General features: G+C 41.7%; 1 protein-coding gene across 1 annotated transcript in view; it reads left to right on the top strand.

Annotated features, from left to right (window-relative positions):
* Positions 1–19,710, top strand: part of zeb1b (zinc finger E-box binding homeobox 1b) — a 155,875-nt gene that overhangs the window by 95,009 nt on the left and 41,156 nt on the right. Inside the window, exons 2-3 of the mRNA XM_080212014.1 lie at positions 2,143–2,352; positions 19,599–19,661. Coding sequence (XP_080068140.1) covers positions 2,143–2,352; positions 19,599–19,661 — 273 coding nt within the window. The remainder of the gene's footprint in view (positions 1–2,142; positions 2,353–19,598; positions 19,662–19,710) is intronic.

The following is a 19,710-nucleotide window of genomic DNA, read 5'->3' on the forward strand; positions in this document are numbered from 1 at the left end:
CATAGGGAGGGGGATTGAATATAAAAGTAGGGAGGTCTTGCTGCAGCTGTATAGGGTATTGGTGAGGCCGCAGCTGGAGTACTGTGTGCAGTTTTGGTCGCCACACTTACGCAAGGATATTTTGGCCTTGGAGGGAGTGCAGAGGAGGTTTACTAGGCTGATGCCAGAGTTGAGGGGGTTGAGCTATGAGGAGAGGCTGAATAAACTAGGCTTGTACTCATTAGAGTTTAGAAGAATGAGGGGAGATCTCATTGAGACATATAAGATGATGAATGGGATGGATAGGATAGAGGTGGAGAGACTCTTCCCGCTCAAAGGACAGTAGGACTAAGGGGCACAGCCTCAAGATAAGGGGGGGGGGGGAGGTTTAGAAAGGAGTTGAGGAAGAACTTCTTCACTCAAAGGGTGGTGAATCTCTGGAATTCTCTGCCCGTTGAAGTGGTGGAGGCTGCCTCGCTAAATATTTTTAAGACGCAGGTTGATGGGTTTTTGATAAGCGAGGGGATTTAAGGGTTATGGGGATAGGGCGGGAATGTGGAACTGAGCCACGACAGATCAGCCATGATCTTATTGAATGGTGGGGCAGGCTCGAAGGGCTTGATGGCCTACTCCTGCTCCTATTTCTTATGTTCTTATCCAGGCGCAAAGTAGGTTGTCAAATGCGAATTAACTGCAGTAGTGGACTGGTATCTAAAAAGCTTTTATACACTTTGCAAATTCTGACTTCCCAAATCAATATCCCATTTTCACATGTTGCTGTGCACCAATTAGCCTTGGTTATCTTGATGACTTCTCTACATCACTGTATCGTTAGAAGCAAAAGATTTAGAACAATCTAGTGACACGATTCAACAATTATGATAATGTAACAACTTTGAATTAGGAAACTATTGGTTGTAATGTAAATTTCTTAAACTTTTGGTAGGATTGATATTTGATGACGAAATAAACTTTGTTTGCAGTGTGCAAATTTCAGTGTGGGTTTTGTTTGTGTGTTTTGCTGAATTTAGTTGGCTTGGTCACTTTGGTTAAAGTTTATTCAAATATGGTACTGTACATGTGTCTTTTTGAAGGGTTAGTAACTTCAAATTTGATTTACAATTTACTAGATTTTACCATACCTAAAGTAAAATTTATTTATTAGGTCACAAGTAAGACTGACTTTAACACTGCAATGAAGTTACTATGAAATTCCCCTAGTCACCACACTCTGGCGACTAGGGTCAATGCACCTAACCAGCACGTCTTTAAGAATGTGGGAGGAAACCGGAGCACCTGGAAGAAATTCATGCAGACAAGGGGAAAACGTGCACACGCCACAGACAGTGACATAAGCCGGGAATTGAACCTGGGTTCCTCATGCTATGAAGCAGCAGTGCTAACCACTGTATTACCATGCCGCCCCTACTTTCTATACTACAGGAATAGAAAATATTCCCAAACATACGAGAATAATGGAAACCATTTAATGAACCAAATTTTGTAAATATTAATTTATTATTATTTAGCTTGATTAAAGAACTTCAGCAGTATCTGCAAATCTTGTTATTTTCCATAGGAACACAGTAGGCCATGCATCCTGTTGCACCTTCTCTGCCATTCTGGGCTCTAGATCAAATCCCCTGATCGATTCCGAAGTTGTACAAGGTAGAGGGTCCAAGTGCTTGCAGTTTCTGCTGTTGATACTTTGGGTGGTACTGCAAGGAGAAAGTGGGAAGTTATGACTGCTTTTTAAGACATTCTGCTCTCATGAGGGGGTTCACTAGTTCTATACACTGCATTCAGCAATTTTTTTATAACCAGGCTTTACAAATGTTGCATGGTTAACTTCTAACAATAAAATTGATGAGTTAACAATTTGGCTACCTGAATTTAAATTTAAATATTAGAATTATTATGTTGCAGGAGCATTATGGCTTGGAGCCTTTTCCCTGTACCTCTGCACCTTGTTATTTCAGTCTGTACATGTGTATTTGTTATGGTGTTGAGACAAGGTGATAGTCTCTTTGATTTTGTTGCCTTAAAAGACTTCCATTAGAAGTAACTTCAGTTACTATATTGTAGCATGAATCAGTGTCCTGATGGTGTGCATAATCCATTGATGATAACGTAATCATTTTATTATTTTGTTTTTCTTTGCAGTCACCAACTATAACAATGTAGTTGAAGCAAGTTCGGACACAGACGATGAAGATAAACTGCATATTGTGGAGGATGAGAGTGTAACTGATGCTGGAGATTGTGATACAAATGCACTTGAGGATGATTTGCCAACAAAGCGTACAGTGTTGCCAAGGAAAGATGACACAGATGAAGAAAGTGAGAGCACCAATTGGAGAGATGATGATGATGGTAGGTGCATTTGGGATATGTTTTGAAAAAAAATAGTATTTTTCTTTTTTATTGTGATCTGGTATTGTGACACTTTGGGGTTCATACTACCTCACCTCAAATCATGGTTGAATGTAAACTTAAATGTCATTTGCTGGAAAGTTTGTGGTACAGTAATTAAAATAACATCAAGCTGTTACCCTAACATTCAAGGGAGCTGGTGATGTCGTGGCATTGTCACAGGACTGTAATCCAAAGGCTCAAGCTCATTTTCTGGGGTCGTGAGTTCACATACTATCATGGCTGTTGGTGGAATTTAAAAATCCGTTAATAAACTTGGAATTGAAATCTACATAGCACATAAAACACTACAGCACAAACAGACCCTTCGGCCCACAAGTTGCACCGATCACATCTATATCTACCAAGCCATAGAACTATCTGTAACTTCCAATGCCATTAGATCCCCAGCGAGTTCGCCTCTACCACCACCAACGGCAGCCGATTCCACTCACTTACCACCCTCTAAGTGAAAAACTTACCCCTAACATCTCCTCTGTACTTCCCAGTACCTTTTAAACCTGTGTCCTCTCGTAATAACTGTTTCTCGTAGCCTCCGAGAATCCACCCCATCTATTCCTCAACGTTTTATAAACCCCTATCAGGTCGCCTCTCAACCATCGTCTCTCCAGGGAGAACAGACCTAGCTCCCTCAACCTGTCTTCATAAGGCATGCCTCCCAATCCAGGCAACATCCTTGTAAATCTCCTCTGCACCCTCTCAATAGCTTCCACATCCTTCCTGTAGTAAGGCGACCAGAAGTGCACACAGTACTCCAAGTGGGGTCTGACAAGGGTCCTATAAAGTAGCAGCATTACCTCCCGACTCCTAAACTCAATCCCTCGATTTAATGAAAGCCAGTACACCATACGCCTTCTTGACCACATCCTCCATCTGCGAGGCCGATTTAAGAGTCCTATGGACCCGGACCCCAAGATCTTTCTGCTCTTCAACACAGCTAAGACTCCTACCCTTGATATTGTACTCCTGCATCCCATTGGTCCTGCCAAAATGGACCACTACACATTTATCCACGTTGAAGTCCAATCTGCCACTTCTCCGTCCAATCTTGCATCCTATCTATGTCACACTGCAACTTCTGACATCCCTCCAGACTATCCACAACACCACCAACCTTCGTATCGTCGGCGAACTTACTAACCCATCCCTCCACTTCCTCACCTAGGTCATTTATGAAAAAGACAAACAGCTAGGGTCCTAGAACAGATCCCTGGGGCACTCCACTGGTGGCCGACCTCCATGCAGAAAAAGACCCATCCACAACCACTCTGCCTTCTGCAGGCAAGCCAGTCCTGGATCCGTAAGGCCAAAGCCCCTTGGATCCCATGCCCTCTCTCCTTCTCAAGAAGTCTTGTGTGGGGGACCTTATCAAAAACGCCTTGCTGAAGTCCATGTAAACCACTTACTAATGGTAGTCCTGAAACTACCATCAATTTTTGTAAAAATTCATCTGGTTCACTAAGGAAGGAAATCTGCCATTCTTTCTTGGTCGGGTCTGCATATGACTCCAGACCCACAGCAATATGGTTGGCGCTGAACTACATTCTGAAATGTCAGTTCAAGTTCATTAAGCAATAAGTGCTGACCTTGCCCAAAAAAAAATTAGCGCATGATGTTTTCTAAACCTAAAGATGACAGCCTGATTTTTTTTCTTTGCTAGTACCACTATTCCTGAAGCCAGTGTTTCAAGCAGCCTTGGGGTTTTATTCAGCATTGGTAAACTTTCAGTTTTTCACCACCACGGTTTTCATATGTGAACATAGAATTTTTAAGGGGTGGATTTATCCTCAGGGTTTCAAAACCGTGATGTTGGGCCCAAATGCTGGCTCTGTGCTCAATCTTCCTGGAATCAACCTTCCTGTTCACCATCCAGTTAAGGCTGGCAGGGTAGACTTGATACTGTTAGTTCAAGGGCTGAGAGCTCTGGAGCCTAGTTAGCCACACCAGAAAAGTTGGGTGCCAGGCCAGAAACTGCTCTAGTGCCTCCTCATAGAAGCACTTTGAGGAGTAAATAAGGTTGAAACCGTTAGACTCCTTGAAATGTGAGACAAGCCCCTTCTCACTGCAACTGCTGTTTTTCCTGCCCATGACCCTATCAGTGGTTCATAGACCCCAAGCTGCTGCAGGACTGTTCTGCCACTTGCAAAATTCCTGTGAAATCTCTCAAGTGCCCTTCATTGGAATCCTGATGATTGACCATCCGCCTCTGTGGACTAGGCAATTCTAATCTCAGCTTACCCCTTGGAAACCTCCAACCTCCTTGCCTCCAAGCACACCACAGCCTGTGTTCATAGCCTATTTATAGGCATCCAAGTTGAACAGTCTCCTCGCATCGCTGGTCGGTCTTCTCCTAACTGCACCAAATAGCACGCAAAAACATAGAAAGTTTGCTACATTGATTGTGGAAGTGTGCTCAAAGACCAACATAACTAATCTTCTAATAGATCACATTTCACTTGAACCAATTTCATTTTAACCAATTTCATTTTAAAGATTGCTTTCTCTGTAAAACTGAAAAAGCAATTTCATTTTGTGCTGTAGTGAAACAATGTTTATAGTGATTATCGTGAACACAGGCTACTTAAGTGATCTTGTCATTTTCAGACCACTGCATTTTTTTCTTCTTTCGTTTTGCAGCCAATCCTCATGATATAAGCACTTAGCAGGGTGTTAATGGTACATTCCCACTCAATTATTGTCTTTCTGTTTTACCTTCTCGTAATCGTTTGTTTCCTTTCACTTCATGGCATTTAATTCATTTCCACCCCAGAAGACTAATTAGCTGACTGCATTGTGCTTCATCATATGTGACAAGATTTCAGTGATTTCACAGTAGAGGTGCATGTCAACAATGTAGCAAAAGGTGCATAAATTAAACAGGCTGTTCTGTCTGAATGATTGAACATTTGGAGGCAGACATCCATCGCACCATCCTGATTTGAAACTATATCACCATTTCTTCACTGCCACTAGGTCAAAGTCCTGGAAGTCCCTCCCCAACTGTGGATGTATCTAAATCAGACGGACTCCAGTGGTCCAGGAAGGTGGCTTGCCACCACCTTCTTGAGGGCAATTAGGAATGTGCAATAAATTGCTGGCTGAGCCAATGTGCTCACATCCCAGGAGCAAATGAAAAATAAATTTATAGCAGATGCAATTTAGTGCAGATAAATGTAAAATGATGCATTTTGGAGGGAAAAACATGGAATGGCTATATAATCCAAATGGTACTGTTAAATGGAATGCAAGAGTAGATGGATCTGGGGTGCATATTAAGTTTTTGAAAATAACAAAATAAATTGAAATGCTTGTAAATAGGGGCTTTGAGTACAAAAGTGAAGAGGTTGTGCAGAATTATTATAAATTACAGCTGGGTGTCAGCTGGAGGGTTGTACACAATTCTGGGCAGCACACCTTTGAAAGGATGTCAAGACCTTGGCAAGGCTATGGAAGAGATTTATCAATATGATACCAGGGGTAAAGGGGTGATTGGAGAAATTGGAACAGTTCCCAAGTGAGCAGTAAAGGCTTTGGTTAGATGTAAGAGTGATGTAATTACAAGGGCTTTTCTTCAGCAAGTGAAGAGATGCTGTTTCATTAGGCAAGTAATTGAAGTCACAGATTTAAAATAGTAGACAAAAGGACCAGATGGATAATTAGGTTTTATTTCATAAATTTGTTAATATCTGGAATGGATTACTTGCTGCCCCTCCCACTTGCTGCTTCCCTCTCTAGCTCACCTCTTTCCTTCTCCCAAATTCTCCTGATGAGAGGGGAAGGGAACAATGGAGAGGGGGGTGGGGAGAGGTAGCAAGTAGGTGACATGCGTTCCAAAATGGTCAGTTGGGATGTGTGACTATGTTGGCACCAGTACTAGACAACATTGAAATGAAAAATCAAACACCACATATGCATATTGGCCCTGTTATTCCATGGTATTGAAATGGGACAAGTCGAAATGGAGTCTTGGCTTTTACTCTTTAACTATTGTTGCGAAAACTAAACTTGCCCTGGAGTTGAGTGGAGTTCATGAACTTCTTCAGCTCCTGACCGCCTTGGAGCTTTGTGCATGTGTAGTGGGGGTAGACTACGCATGTGTTTCAACATTCTTTGGTCCAGAACACCTGTGCACGAAGGAAAAATGGTGTTTAGACCCAGGTCAGGTGACCTGTAGTGGAGCACCCTGGAGAAGAGGAGTCCAGGTGGGAAAAGGTCCCAGTTCAGCTCAAAAGAGAGAAGCAGAGTAACTAGGAGAATGATTATCCAAACAGGATAAGGGCTCAAGGTAGCAAATAGTGAGGGCTCAAGAGGAAGCTCTGAAGATCTAAGGAGAAAGCCAAAGATTGGTGACTACATGCAGCAACCATTTGAGCAAAGGTACCTGTTTTGGAGCAGCACTGTTCTGCTTTGGTTTGGCCAAAGAACTGACGTTGCACTTGAGGGAATCCAGGGGACAGAATCCTGGGAAATGAAACATGAGGTGGGCGCTTGTTGACATCATCCAAGTTGGGGCAACTTTTGGAGAGAATTGAGGTTAAATCTTTGACGTGGAGACTGGAATCCCCTATGAGAGAGTTTTTGTAAGATTAGTTTACTTGGTGTTTACTGATATCTGGGTGGATTGTTGAGTGACTAGTGTCCTGTCCTGTCTTGGTTGTATCTGCCATTTACTGTACAGCATGGTGTGTTTGACCACAATTGCCTTCCTCATATTAACTCTGAATTTTAGAGCATAGGATAGATATTGTAAATTGTTTCATCTTTTCGTCCTTGTACAGTAAAGTTTATTTTTGTTTAAAACCTGTGGAATCTTGTGGCTTTATTCACTTAGCAAGTGTCTTGAGGCTCAAACTTTGTCTATTTTAAACAAAACATTACTGGTTCCTAACGGATATGTCCAAAAACTTGGGGACCTGGCCATGGAACATAAGTTATAGAATGCCGGTTTGGCGATCACAGTAGAGTTGGCTAGATTGTACAAACTTCTCTGCCCTAGAAGTTGCAGCCAGAGCTAGGTCCATGGTACTTTGATTTGCTCAGTTGTACAGGGGACACGAAGAATGCTGCAAGAACAATGGTGAATAGGAGGTTTAATGGTTAGGGGAATAGATGCATGTTTGTGGCCATGAACATGAATTCAAGATGATATAGAGTCATAGAGGTTTACAGCATGGAAACAGACCCTTCAGCCCAACTTGTCCATGCTGCCCTTTTAAAACCCTTAAGCTAATCCCGATTGCCTACATTTGGCCCATATCCCTCTATACCCATTGTACCCATGTAACTATCTAAATGCTTTCTGAAAGATAATTGTACCTGCCTCTACTACTATCAACTCTGGCGGTTTGTTCCAGACACTCACCACCCTGAAAAAAATTGCCCTTCTGGACACTTTTTTGTATCTTTCCCTCTCAATCCAATGCCCTTAAACTCACCTATCTTTGGGAAAAGATATTGACTATCTAGCTGATCTGTGCCACTCATTTTATAGACCTCTATAGGATCACTCCTCAGCCTCCTAGGCTGCAGAGAAAAAAGTCCCAGTCTATCCAGCCTCTCCTTACAACTCAATCCATCAAGTCCCAGTAGCATCCTAGTAAATCTTTTCTGCATTCTTTCTAGTTTAATAATATCCTTCCTATAATAGGGAGACCAGAATTGTACAGTATTCCAAATGTGGCCTTACCAATGTCTTGTACAACTTCAAGAAAACATTCCATAAGAACATAAGAAATAGGAGCAGGAGTAGGCCATCTAGCCCTTCAAGCCTGCCCCGCCATTCAATAAGATCATGGCTGATCTGTTGTGGCTCAGTTCCACTTTCCCGCCCTCTCCCCATAACCCTTAATCCCCTCTCTTATCAAGAACCCATCAACCCGCTTCTTAAAAATATTTAGCGAGGCAGCCTCCACCACTTCAACGGGCAGAGAATTCCAGATTCCAACTCCTGTATTCAATGTTCTGACTGATGAAACCAAACATGCTGAGTGCCTTCACCACTGTCCAGCTATGACTCCACTTTCAAGGAGCTATGAACCTGTACCCCTAGATCTCTTTGTTCTGTAACTCTTATTGATTCCCTCACCACCTGCAACAGTCTCAGTCTAGCAGCGATGTCCATTCTGTACGTGCCACCCTCAGTGCTTCCTCCAAGTGGCCAGGAGATTTGCTAGTGTTACATGGGAGGATTTAAACTAGTTTCCCTCAAGTGCCAGAGCCAAGGATGTCACTGGCTGCAGAGCACATCAAAGGGGGATGGTGAACAGCCAGCAATCATAATCCAATCCAGTATCATCAACATGGGTAGAAAGAGGGATGTGGCTCTTCTATCAGAATTTAGGGAGCTAGGTAGGAAATTAGCAAACACAACTTCAAAAAATCTCCAGATCACTCCTGGTAGTGAGGATAGAAGGCGGGGGGGGGGGGCTGCAATTGTGGAGTAGATCAATTCATGGAAAAATGATGCAGGAATGATTCCTGAAATATTGGGACCAACTGTTTTGAAGCAAGTTGAACAAATTTTTCTAATTAATACAGTGCTGCAGGAGATCCTCAGGATAGTGTCAACCAACTTCAACTGCTTCAAGACCTTCCTTCCTCCATAAGATCAAGTGGTGATATGCATTTGCACAATGTTGCATTTGCAACTCCTCAGCCCACTGAAGCAGTTGTTATCCATATGTAACAGGATCTGGATGATTCTCTGGTTTGGGCTGAGAAGTGACAAGTAAGGTAGATGTTACACAAGTATCAGTAAATGACAATGTCCAATGAGAAAATATAAACATCTCCCTTGGACAATCAATGGCATTACCAATTGCTGAATCCCCCACTGTCAACATCTGGGTAGATTGCTATTAATCCGAAATTGAACTGGACCAACCATATAAACACTGGTTTAAAGAGTAGATCAGAGGCTGGAAATTTTGCAGCCAATCACCTGACTCCCACCATCTACAAATGGAATACCCACCATTTACCTGGATGAGTGCAACTCCAGCAAGCACTCCACCCACCTCCTTAAGCATTCAAAAATAAAAAGTGGCAGCTGTCTGTACACTACTAAGGCTCCTTTGACAACTGCTTTCAAAACTATGACCTCTGCCATCTAGAAGGACAAGGCCAGCAGACACATGGGAAGACTACCTGCAATTTCCCTCCAAACCACTCCTCATTCTGACTTGAAAGTATGATATAAGTTCAGTATCTTGAAGTATGCTTCCCAGCAGCATTCTGGATGTACCTGCACTAGATAGACTACAACAGTTCAAAAAGGGGGCTCGCCACCACCCCCGTGAAGGCAGTCAGGGGTGGGCAACAAATGCTGACTTTGCCAGCAACAGCATATATAAAAGAAAAAGGTTGAGGTGCAGATAACCACTTGGAAATTGTTGTGTCTGTATGGAGACCCTGCTCAAAGAAGGGCCAGACTGCCATTAAATACACTGGATACAAGGTTTTCAGGCCTTGGGAAAGGAAACAAAAGGGGGGGGGGAGGTGTCAGTATTGTTGAAGGAGAACATTGTAGTGCTGGACAGAGAGAAGGAGGATGTCCCAGAGAAGTCAAGGATGGAATCTATTTGACTGGAGCTGGGAACTGAAAAATGCAATTCCATTGCTCAGTTTGGTCTATAGGCACCAAAGAGTGAGAAAGATGTACAGCAATAAATTTGTAAACAAATTACAGACAAGTGCAAGAATTATAAAGTTGTAATAGCAGTGGTAGACTTCAGTTACCGAATATAGACTGAAATAGTGGTCGTGTAAAGGACAGCAGGATGTAAGAGTTCCAAGAGTGTCTTTGGGAGAATTTTCTATAGCAATATCTTACCTATCCAGTGAGGAATACATAACCAGTCTTGATTTTTGGGAATGAGATGAACTATGGATCAAGGCTAAAGTATTTGCCGCTATCTTCAGCTAGAAGTGTTGGGTGAATGATCCATCTAGGCCTCCTCCAGTGTTCCGTAGTGTCACAGATGCCAGTCTCCAGCCAATTTGATTCACTCCACGTAATATCAAGAAACTGTTGGAGGCATTGAATACCTCATTACAGCCTTGGTTAAAACGTGGACGAAAGAGCTGAATTCCAGAGGAGAGGTGAGAGTGACAGCTCTTGACATCAAGGAGCTCAAGCAAAACTAATAGCAATGGGTATTGGGGCAAATACTCCAGTGGTTGCAGTCATATCTGGTACATAAGAAGGTGGTTGTGGAGGTTCAGTCATCTCAGCTTCAGGACATCTCTGCAGGAGTCCCTCAGGGTTGTGTTCTTGGCCCAACAATCTTCAGTTGTTTCACCAATGACCTTCATTCCATCATGAGGTCAGAAGTGGGGATGTTTGCGCAATCAGCAATGTTCAGCACCATTCACAACACCTCAAATACTGAAGTTCAAATGTTCAGATGTAACAAGATCTGGACAGTATCCAGGCTTGGGCTGACAAGTGGCAAGTAACATTTGCACCACACAAATGCCAGGCAATGACCATCACCAATAAGTGACAATCTAACCACCATGCCTTAACATTCAATGGTGTTACTATTACTGAATCCCCCATTGTCAGCATCCTTGGGGTTGCTATTGACCAGAAACTCAACTGGACTCACCACATAAACACTGGCTACAAGAGCAGGTCAGAGGTGAGGAATACTGTGCCAAGTAACTCACCTCCTGACTCCCCAGAGCCTATCAACCATCTACAAGGCACAAGTCAGGAGTGTGATGGAATGCTCCCCACTTGCCTGGATGGATGCAGCTCCGACAATACCAAAGAAGCTCAACGTTATCTAAGACAAAACAGCCTGCTTGATTGGCACCACATCTACATTCAATCCTTCCACCACTGTCAATCAGTAGCAGCAGCGTGTACTATCTACAAGATGAACTGCAACACTTCATCAAAGATCTCTAGATAACACCTTCCAAATCCACAACCACTTCCATCCAGAAGGGCAAGAGCAGCAGATACATGGGAGCACTATCACTTGCAAGCTCTTCCCCCAAGCCACTCACCATCCTGACTTGGGAATATATTGCTGTTGCTTCACAGTCGCTGGGTCAAAACCCTGGAATTTCCTCCCTAATGGCATTGTGGGTCAACCCATAGCAGATGGGCTGCAGCAACTCAAGAAGGTGGCTCACTGCCACCTGATGAGCAGTAATTGCTGACCAAGCAGTGATGCCCATGTCCCACACAATAAATAAAAAAGGTGGGATTTACCATCTAACCCACCACATGTTTCATGGCAGCAGGAGGTGAAAGCTGTGTTAAATCGTATAAAACACTGGTTTGGCCAGGCCAGTGTATGCGTTCAGTCTGGGCCATAGATTTTCGAAAGGTTTTGATTTTGATTTATTATTGCCACATGTATTAGTTTACAGTGAAAAGTATTGTTTCTTGTGTGATATACAGACAAAGAAAACGTAGTGTTACAGTCATAGCTAGGGTGTAGAGGAAGATCAACTTGATATGAGCTAGGTCCATTCAAAAGTCTGTTGGCAGCAGGGAAGAAGCTGTTTTTGAGTTGATTGATGTGTCCTCAGACTTTTTCCCAATGGAAGAAGGTGGAAGAGAGAATGTCCGGAGTGCGTGGGGTCCTTGATTGTTCTGGCTGCTTTTCTGAGGCATCAGGAAGTGTAGACAGAGTGGATGGGAGGCTGGTTTGTGTTCGACTGGGCTTCGTTCATGCCCTTTTGTAATTTTTTGTGGTCTTGGGACAGAACAGGAGACATACCAAGCTGTGATACAACCAGAAAGAATGCTTCCTATGATGTAACTGTAAAAGATGGTGAAACTTATAGTGGACATGCCAAATTTCTGTAGCCTCTTAAGAAAGTAGAGGCATTGGAGTGTGTAGAAAAGATGGGCATAATGGTTCCAGGAATGAGGAGCATCAGTTCAGAAGATAGATTAGAAAAACTGGGGCTGTTTTTTCTTAGTGTAAAGAAGGCTGAGAGGAGATTTGATGAAGGCATTAAAAATTATGGCTGCTCTGGGTGAAGTAAACAGAAGTTGCTCCCACTGATAGAAGAATCAAGAACCAGAGGGTGCAGATTTAAGGTAATTGGCAAAAAAAGACATAAGCGATACGAGAAACTGTGTTCTCAGTGTGGTTAAAATGGGGAATACACTAGAGGTATGGTGGAGCAAGTTCAATCAAGGCATTTGAAAGATTTGGATAATTATCTGAAAAGTAAGGAGGAGAAAGCATTGAGAATTGCTTCTTCAGGGAGCCAACACAGGCCAATGGGCCAAAATTTGCCAGTCTCCTCTACTGTAATCATTGTGTAATTACAAGTTTATGTAGGGGTTCCATTGTAAATGTGGACACAAATTTAAAACGTTGAGTGGGCGTTGTGTATGCAATTGCAAGGTTTCCAATATATTTAGAGAATGTATCACAATGTAGAAGTCACTTGCCCCAGAATGACTGCTAAATTGCTGAATTGATCCAGGAACTAGTTTTAATTTCACTATTCCTTCCTTTCACTGTTCCTACCTGATCAGGGGCTACCTCCTATTCTGTCGACAAAACTGCTCCACGTGCATCAGTGTTTCGGCACCAACCCAGTGCTCCTCAATACCATTGTAACCTGAAGTACCTTTCTAATTTGATTTTATTATTGTCACATGTATTAGTATACAGTGAAAAGTATTGTTTCTTGCATGCTATACGGATAAAGCATACCATACGTAGGGAAAGAAAGTGTGTGCAGAATGTAGTGTCACAGTCATAGCTAGAGTATAGAGAAAGATCAACTTAATGCGAGGCAGGTTCATGCCTTTAGTTTCTGGAAAATGAAGTCAAAAGCAAACAATTACAATAAAGCATTTCCAAACTAAATAATAATCCATACCTCTGGTATGACAACATAATTTGTCTGGGAAAAAAATGTAATTTGAATTTGATTAGTTAAGTGTGTGTGCTTTCAGATTACACTTAACTCACCATGTACTTTGAAAACCATATGAGATTCATCAGTTCAGTGTGTGAAAGAGATTTATTGAAGGATTCATTTAGAATACGTCATGCACTTAAGTTCATTGTATAGAAAATTAAATATTTTAAATAATTTTTTGTCACAGATCGTGGCTAAGCTTTTACCCTATCTGATGCTATTTATCCTTCTGTTTTTCCTCCTTGTGCAACCATAAGCCAAAGCTTGAGACACTTATGCAGTTAACCAATGGCTTTGCATCTTTATCCATAGATATTTGATCCGTAAAGTTATCCTCAATCTGTATTCGGTTCATTGAATTCAGCCATGCTGGGAATGTATGTGAGGATTGGTTACATTTTTTTTCCCCCCCACAACCCTCCAAAACTTGGGCTCCTTCCAACTGAAGCTGAACAGCTGCAACCGTTTACTACTGACGTGCTATCCAGAAAAATCTCTTTCAGCAGTGCCCAGGAAGGTGGCAAGCACCTGTAAACCCATACCTCAAAGATGAACTATTCAGGAGAAAACAAGTGAAGGAATCGAGAGGAAATGAAGAGTGAAGGATTAAATAGAATTGCTTTGAATTTAACTAGAATGTTCTTTTGTCATTTTTGAGTAAATATTTCATCAATCTGTGATGTAGGAGACAGCACACAGGCATTTTTGATTCTGTATTCCGGCAACCATCTTGTAATTGGCAAAATCCAATAAAATTCACAAATATATTGGTTTCACAGTCACATTATCTTTGGTGCCCCCCAGGGATTAATCCTTGGTCCTTTCATCTACATGCTGTTCCTTAGTAATATCATCTGAAGGCACAGGTGTTAGTTTTCGCGTTTACATTTGATACTGTCCAGCTCTACATCCATCATCACCTCTTTCAACTCCTCCACTGTTGCTAAATAATCAGTCTGCTTATCTGACGTCTAGTACTGGATAAACAGAGATTTTTCCTTAAAATATCGGAAAGACTGAAACTGTTGTTCCAAGCTTCATTCCCTAAGTACTCACATACACACAGGGCAGGGTAGGTGTGGGAAGATGCGGCGGCACGGGCTCGTTGTGCCAAAGGGCCTGTTTCCCATGCTGGGTTGTTCTTTGTTCTTTGTAAGTACAAGTTCTAGCCCTATTCCTGGCAACAGTCTGAAATTAAACCAGACTGTTCACAACTTAGGTGTCACATTTGATCCACAGATGAGTTTCTGTCATCTCTAAGACCACTCTTTTCTGCTTCTATAACATCTTTCAATTTCACCCATACTTCAGTGCAGCTTTCACTCTTTATGCCTTCATTATCTCTCGTCTTGAGTATTACACTGCAATCCTAGCTGGATCCCGACTTCTACACTATGTATGAGGTCATACAAAACTTAGATGTCAATGCCTTAACTTGCAGTAAGTCCCATTTGCCTGTAATCCTTGTGTTCACTATCTTATATTGGCCCCCGGTCAAGCAACGTCTTGACTTTAAAATTCTCATCCCTTGTCTTGAAACCCCTACTTGGCTTTGTGCATCTCCCTATTTTTGTAATCTCCTTCAATTCTGCAAGCCTCCAAAATATCTGTGTTAAAGTTTAAAGTATATTTATTCGTGTCACAAATAGGTGTACATTAACATTGCAATGAAGTTGCTGTGAAAATCACCTAGTCGCCACACTCCAGGCACCTGTTCAGGTACACTGAGGGAGAATTTGTCATGGCCAATCCACCTAACTAGCACGTCTTTCAGACTGTGGGAGGAAACCAGCTGTGCTCCTCTAATTCTAACCTCTTGTGCATTCCCAATCATAATTGCCTCACTATTGCCTTCAGTTATCCTGGCCCCAAGCTCTGGAATTCTTTCCCCAGACCTCTGCCTACTCTACCTTTTCTCCTAAAACCTACCTCTGAACATTTTGTCATCGAACTTGATATCGCCTTTGTGGCTCTGTGTCATACTTTGTTTCATAGTGCTGCTGTCAGGCCTTGGGATGTTTCATTATGTTAAAGCATTCTATAAATGTAAGTTGTTTTTTGCGATCCTCATGCAACTCAGGCTAGATATCAATTTGCGTAATTCCAAATTATTTCAGACTTTTACCGTGGGTCCATAAGAAATGTAGATTTTAACCACTCACTCCATTCAATTGACAGACACAACATTGTTCTTGGGCCAGTAGGCTGACAAATGGTAGATGGAGTTTAATTTAGACAAACCTGAGGTAATGCATTTTGATAGACTGAATCAGGGCAGAACTTGCTCAGTTAATGGTAGGGTGTTGGGGAGAACAAACAGTTGTTACAGAACAGAGATCTGGTGGTACATGTTACTAGCTCCTTGAAAGTGGAGTCACAGGTGGGCAGAGTTGTCAAGAAGGCATTTGGCATGCTTGGTTTATTGGTCAGAACATTGAATACAGGTGTTGGAATGTCTTATTGAAGTTGTACAAGACATTGGTAAGGCTACACTTGGAATACTATGTGCAATTCTGATCACCCCATTACAGAAAGGATATTATTAAATTAGAAAGAGTGCAGAAAAGCTTTACTACTGGAACTTACTGGAGTGAGTTATAAGGAGGGGCTGAATAGACTGGGACTTTTTTCTCTGGAGCACAGGAGGCTAAGGGGTGACCTTATAGAGGTCTATAAAATAATGAGGGGCATAGACAAGGTAGATAGTCAATATCTTTTCCCAAAGGGGAGTCTAAAACTAGAGGGCATAGGTTTAAGACAAGAGGGGAGAGATACAAAAGTGTCCAGAGGGGCAGTTTTTTCACAGCGTGATGAGTGTCTGGAACAAGCTGTTAGAGGTAGTATTAGAGGTGAGTACAATTTTGTCTTTTAAAAAGCATTTGGATAGTTACATGGGTATGATGGTTATAGAGGGTTATGGGCCAAATGTGGACATTTGGGATTAGCTTAGGGGTTTCTTTAAAAAAAAGGCAGCATGGACAAGTTGGGCTGAAGGGCTGTTAATCTTGAACTAAATCACTTCTTTATTAAACAAAATAGCAAATCCCAATGCTTATCCCACCTCCCTTTGCTGCTACCACATATTCCTCCACATAGCTTTAAACAAACCTAATGACTTCTGGTGAAGTTGTGGCGACATGACCACCTAATTGTACTGGCCAGGCACGAACTAGGATCAAACTCCTCCTTCAAGCCAAAAGCTTGAGGCTCCCTTCCATGATGGTTCTTCCTTGTGATTATTGCTAATTTGGCTAAGTTTGGCAGTATTAGTTACTTTCTTGCGACTGTGTCTGCTTGCATTCCCCTGTTCTGACAGATTACCATAAACGTCCATCTTAATGGCCTTCCATCCTTCAGTCGTTGTTTCCTACGTCCCATGTGATTGTTAACAACCATTTATTCATTGCACTTCAAAGGTGATCACTATCAGTTTGAAGTCCTGGGACTTCCTGCTGTTTTGTATCCTGCGGCTTAGCCTGCCTATGTAATTCCTTGTAGTGTCTCTGTAACTTAGGGAATGGCTATCAGCCTTCAGTGTCTCTCTTTTACTTAGCCAATTTTCCAGCAACATTTGGACCAGGACCATACCATCAATAAGGCCACATGCCTCGAAGTTCAACCTGATGATGGCTTCTAGTAGCATTGAAATGTGTGTAGGAGTTACAAGAGTGCCTTTGAACAAACTAGTAGTTTCAGGCTTATCCCAGCAACTCTACCTTGTATCGATAGTTACATCTGCATTTGTCTTTGGTCGACTGGGAAGAAGGTTCTGTCACTCATTCCATCTTGGAGAAGAGTTCTAAAGACTGGGGAAACTCCAGTGTTTATTTTTCTTGCCAAGGGTTTAGATTGATATAGAATTATGATGCAGCTGTTGTAATTCTGTTGTAAATATGGAAGTCTTCCCTTAAGCAATTGCATGTTCTGCTTGGTCCAAATTCCGTACAAGACTGAAAGCCGAGCCACATCTCACTGCTCTAGAGGGTGCTGTTTGCCATCAAATTGTGCCAAATTGCGCAACACTGTGTTGAAAATGATGAACAAGTTATTTGATCAGGCTGCCATTAATTGTAAAATATTTTCTTAAAATACTTTGCGTTAAGCATTATGACCTTTTGTTAGTGCCCATTATTAACCTAATAGGACTTTAAATGTTTATTGTAAAGTTATTATTGCCAATAAATAGAACCATTTTCATGTAAATTCTTCCATCGTACTCACATTCTATTTGTTCTTGTAACGGTGGTTGAGTAATTCTTGAAGTTACCTGGCAGGAATATAGTTCACATCAATGAAAAAGTGTTATTTTTAATGACTCATGTGGAAACTTTGTGGGAGGCAGAAAAGGCACTTGCACGGCATTTCACTGTTGCATTTCAGTTATGTTGGCAGGGTAAATATGTCCACTGCTGTGTCTTTAGAAATTCCAAGTTCTTATATTTTTGGCCCTTTTGAGAAATGACTCTCAACTGTAACGTTGCAAAGTGTATTGAACCAGAAGAGTACATTCAAAATCTACCCAGAAATATTGCTATTGGCCTAAAAAAAATCATGTTTTGATTCTTATTCTAACAACGGAAACTGCGTGCATATTTAGTTTTGGTATTCTTTTTCAATTGACTTGGATGCAGTTGACTCATGACTGCAGCATAGTCAACTGCTGTTGTTTGCAACCCCCCTTTGAACGCATTTGTTTACTCTTGCAAATGTGGTTGGGCTCTTATTTGCGGTTCGTGGTCCCAGAACTTCACTCATCAGCGATTTTAAAATGTTCAACTCTCACTGTTCCCACGTCACTCGCATGGAGAAAATGTGCACTGCACTTGTACTGGCTCGGCCCGTGCACAAGTTCGCAATCTCACCCTTGGAGAATTTGAGTGAGTAAAACCCCCGCGAGCAGCAGGAGTTGACTGTAGTTATTTTTACTGGACTTGTGATCCGAAGGCCCGAATTCAGAATCGAGAGAATGAGAATATAATCCCACCATGGTGGTTTAAAATTTTAAGCTGTATATCAGTAAAATTAACCATGAGGTGGTTTGATTGTGATTATGGGATTGTTCTCTTATACCCTAACGCAAGCCATTCAGGCATATCAAGCTACGATAAAGAATATGGACTGCAGTGGTTTGATAAGGCCTACACTTACCACTAAGGGTGCAATAACATCTTAAGAACGAATTTTTTTTAAAAATCCAATTAATAAGACAGCGAGATAATTCAGTTCTGCAAAACCGAACAAGTCTCGCAAAGTAAATCTCGTTAGCTTGAATTCAGAATGCTGTCTTTCATGCTTTCACCTTTAAAGTCATAAAAGAAGGAAGCAGCTGGAGTGAAATAGTTTCAGATGAGCCTACCTCGTAGGAAGCGGGTTTCTGGGTTATGTCATTGTCATCTTAATCTAATGTTATGAAGATTACAAAATAGTGACATATCTCTGCATACTTTCGCTTCCGTTCCTGTGCGCTTGAACTGCTTTACCAGCTGCAGTTATCACCAGGGTATTGCATCAGAGAAATAGATCCCCTTTTCCTCTAGAGAGGCTTAAAAATATAAACATTAAAAAAATTCAAAATATTGCACGAGTTTGGGATTATGGTAGTTTTTTAAAAAAACTGTTTACCTGAAAATGTTCAAACAAAATTTCAAGCACTTTTAACATTAACTAACTGATTGCATTTGCCATTGTTCACCCAGGTTGGAGTGTAATTGTGTATAGCTTTTTCACCCCTTCTCCCAGATTAATCCATGTGTAGTATAATTTTCTGTCTCACTTAAGTATGGAAGCTTCATTTGTAGATCTCTCTGCCAAGATTTCTGATAGACAAGGGAATTAAGGGTTATGGGGAGAAAGCGGGAAAGTGGAACTGATCCACTTCAGATCAGCCTTGATCTTATTGAATGGCAGGGCAGGCTCGAAGGGCTGGATGGCCTACTCCTGCTCCTATTTCTTATGCTCTTATATTGTTTGTTATGGCAGTGCTCCACTGTGCCACCAGAATGCGAGTCAGTTAGTGGCTTGGTGATAATTATGATGTGGAACGTTAATGTTTTGATCGTGAAAAGCTAAGACAGTTGTACGCTTGTTCTCTAGCATTGCAGTGTAAGTATAAGGAATAGATGACAATTTTAAGTGCAGTGCCCAGGAAACTGGTTGGAAATTTATGCAACTCATCTTGGCTTTGCTTCCCAGAATACAGAAAGACATATTAGGTAAATTAGTTCACCTGTTTTTAAATCACTATTATATTTAGAATTTGAGTCTAACACCTTTTTACGTTTTAGGAAAGGAAGAAAATGCAGACAACCTGGGGCCTGAAGCTCAAACGCGCAGTGATGGTTGCACAGGTACTGACAAATTCTTTACATTGGATAAATAATCAATCTCATCTGTACA

This window comes from Carcharhinus amblyrhynchos, chromosome 2 (genome assembly GCF_965287045.1).
Source record: "Carcharhinus amblyrhynchos chromosome 2, sCarAmb.v2.hapA, whole genome shotgun sequence".
NCBI classification, from domain to species: domain Eukaryota; kingdom Metazoa; phylum Chordata; class Chondrichthyes; order Carcharhiniformes; family Carcharhinidae; genus Carcharhinus; species Carcharhinus amblyrhynchos.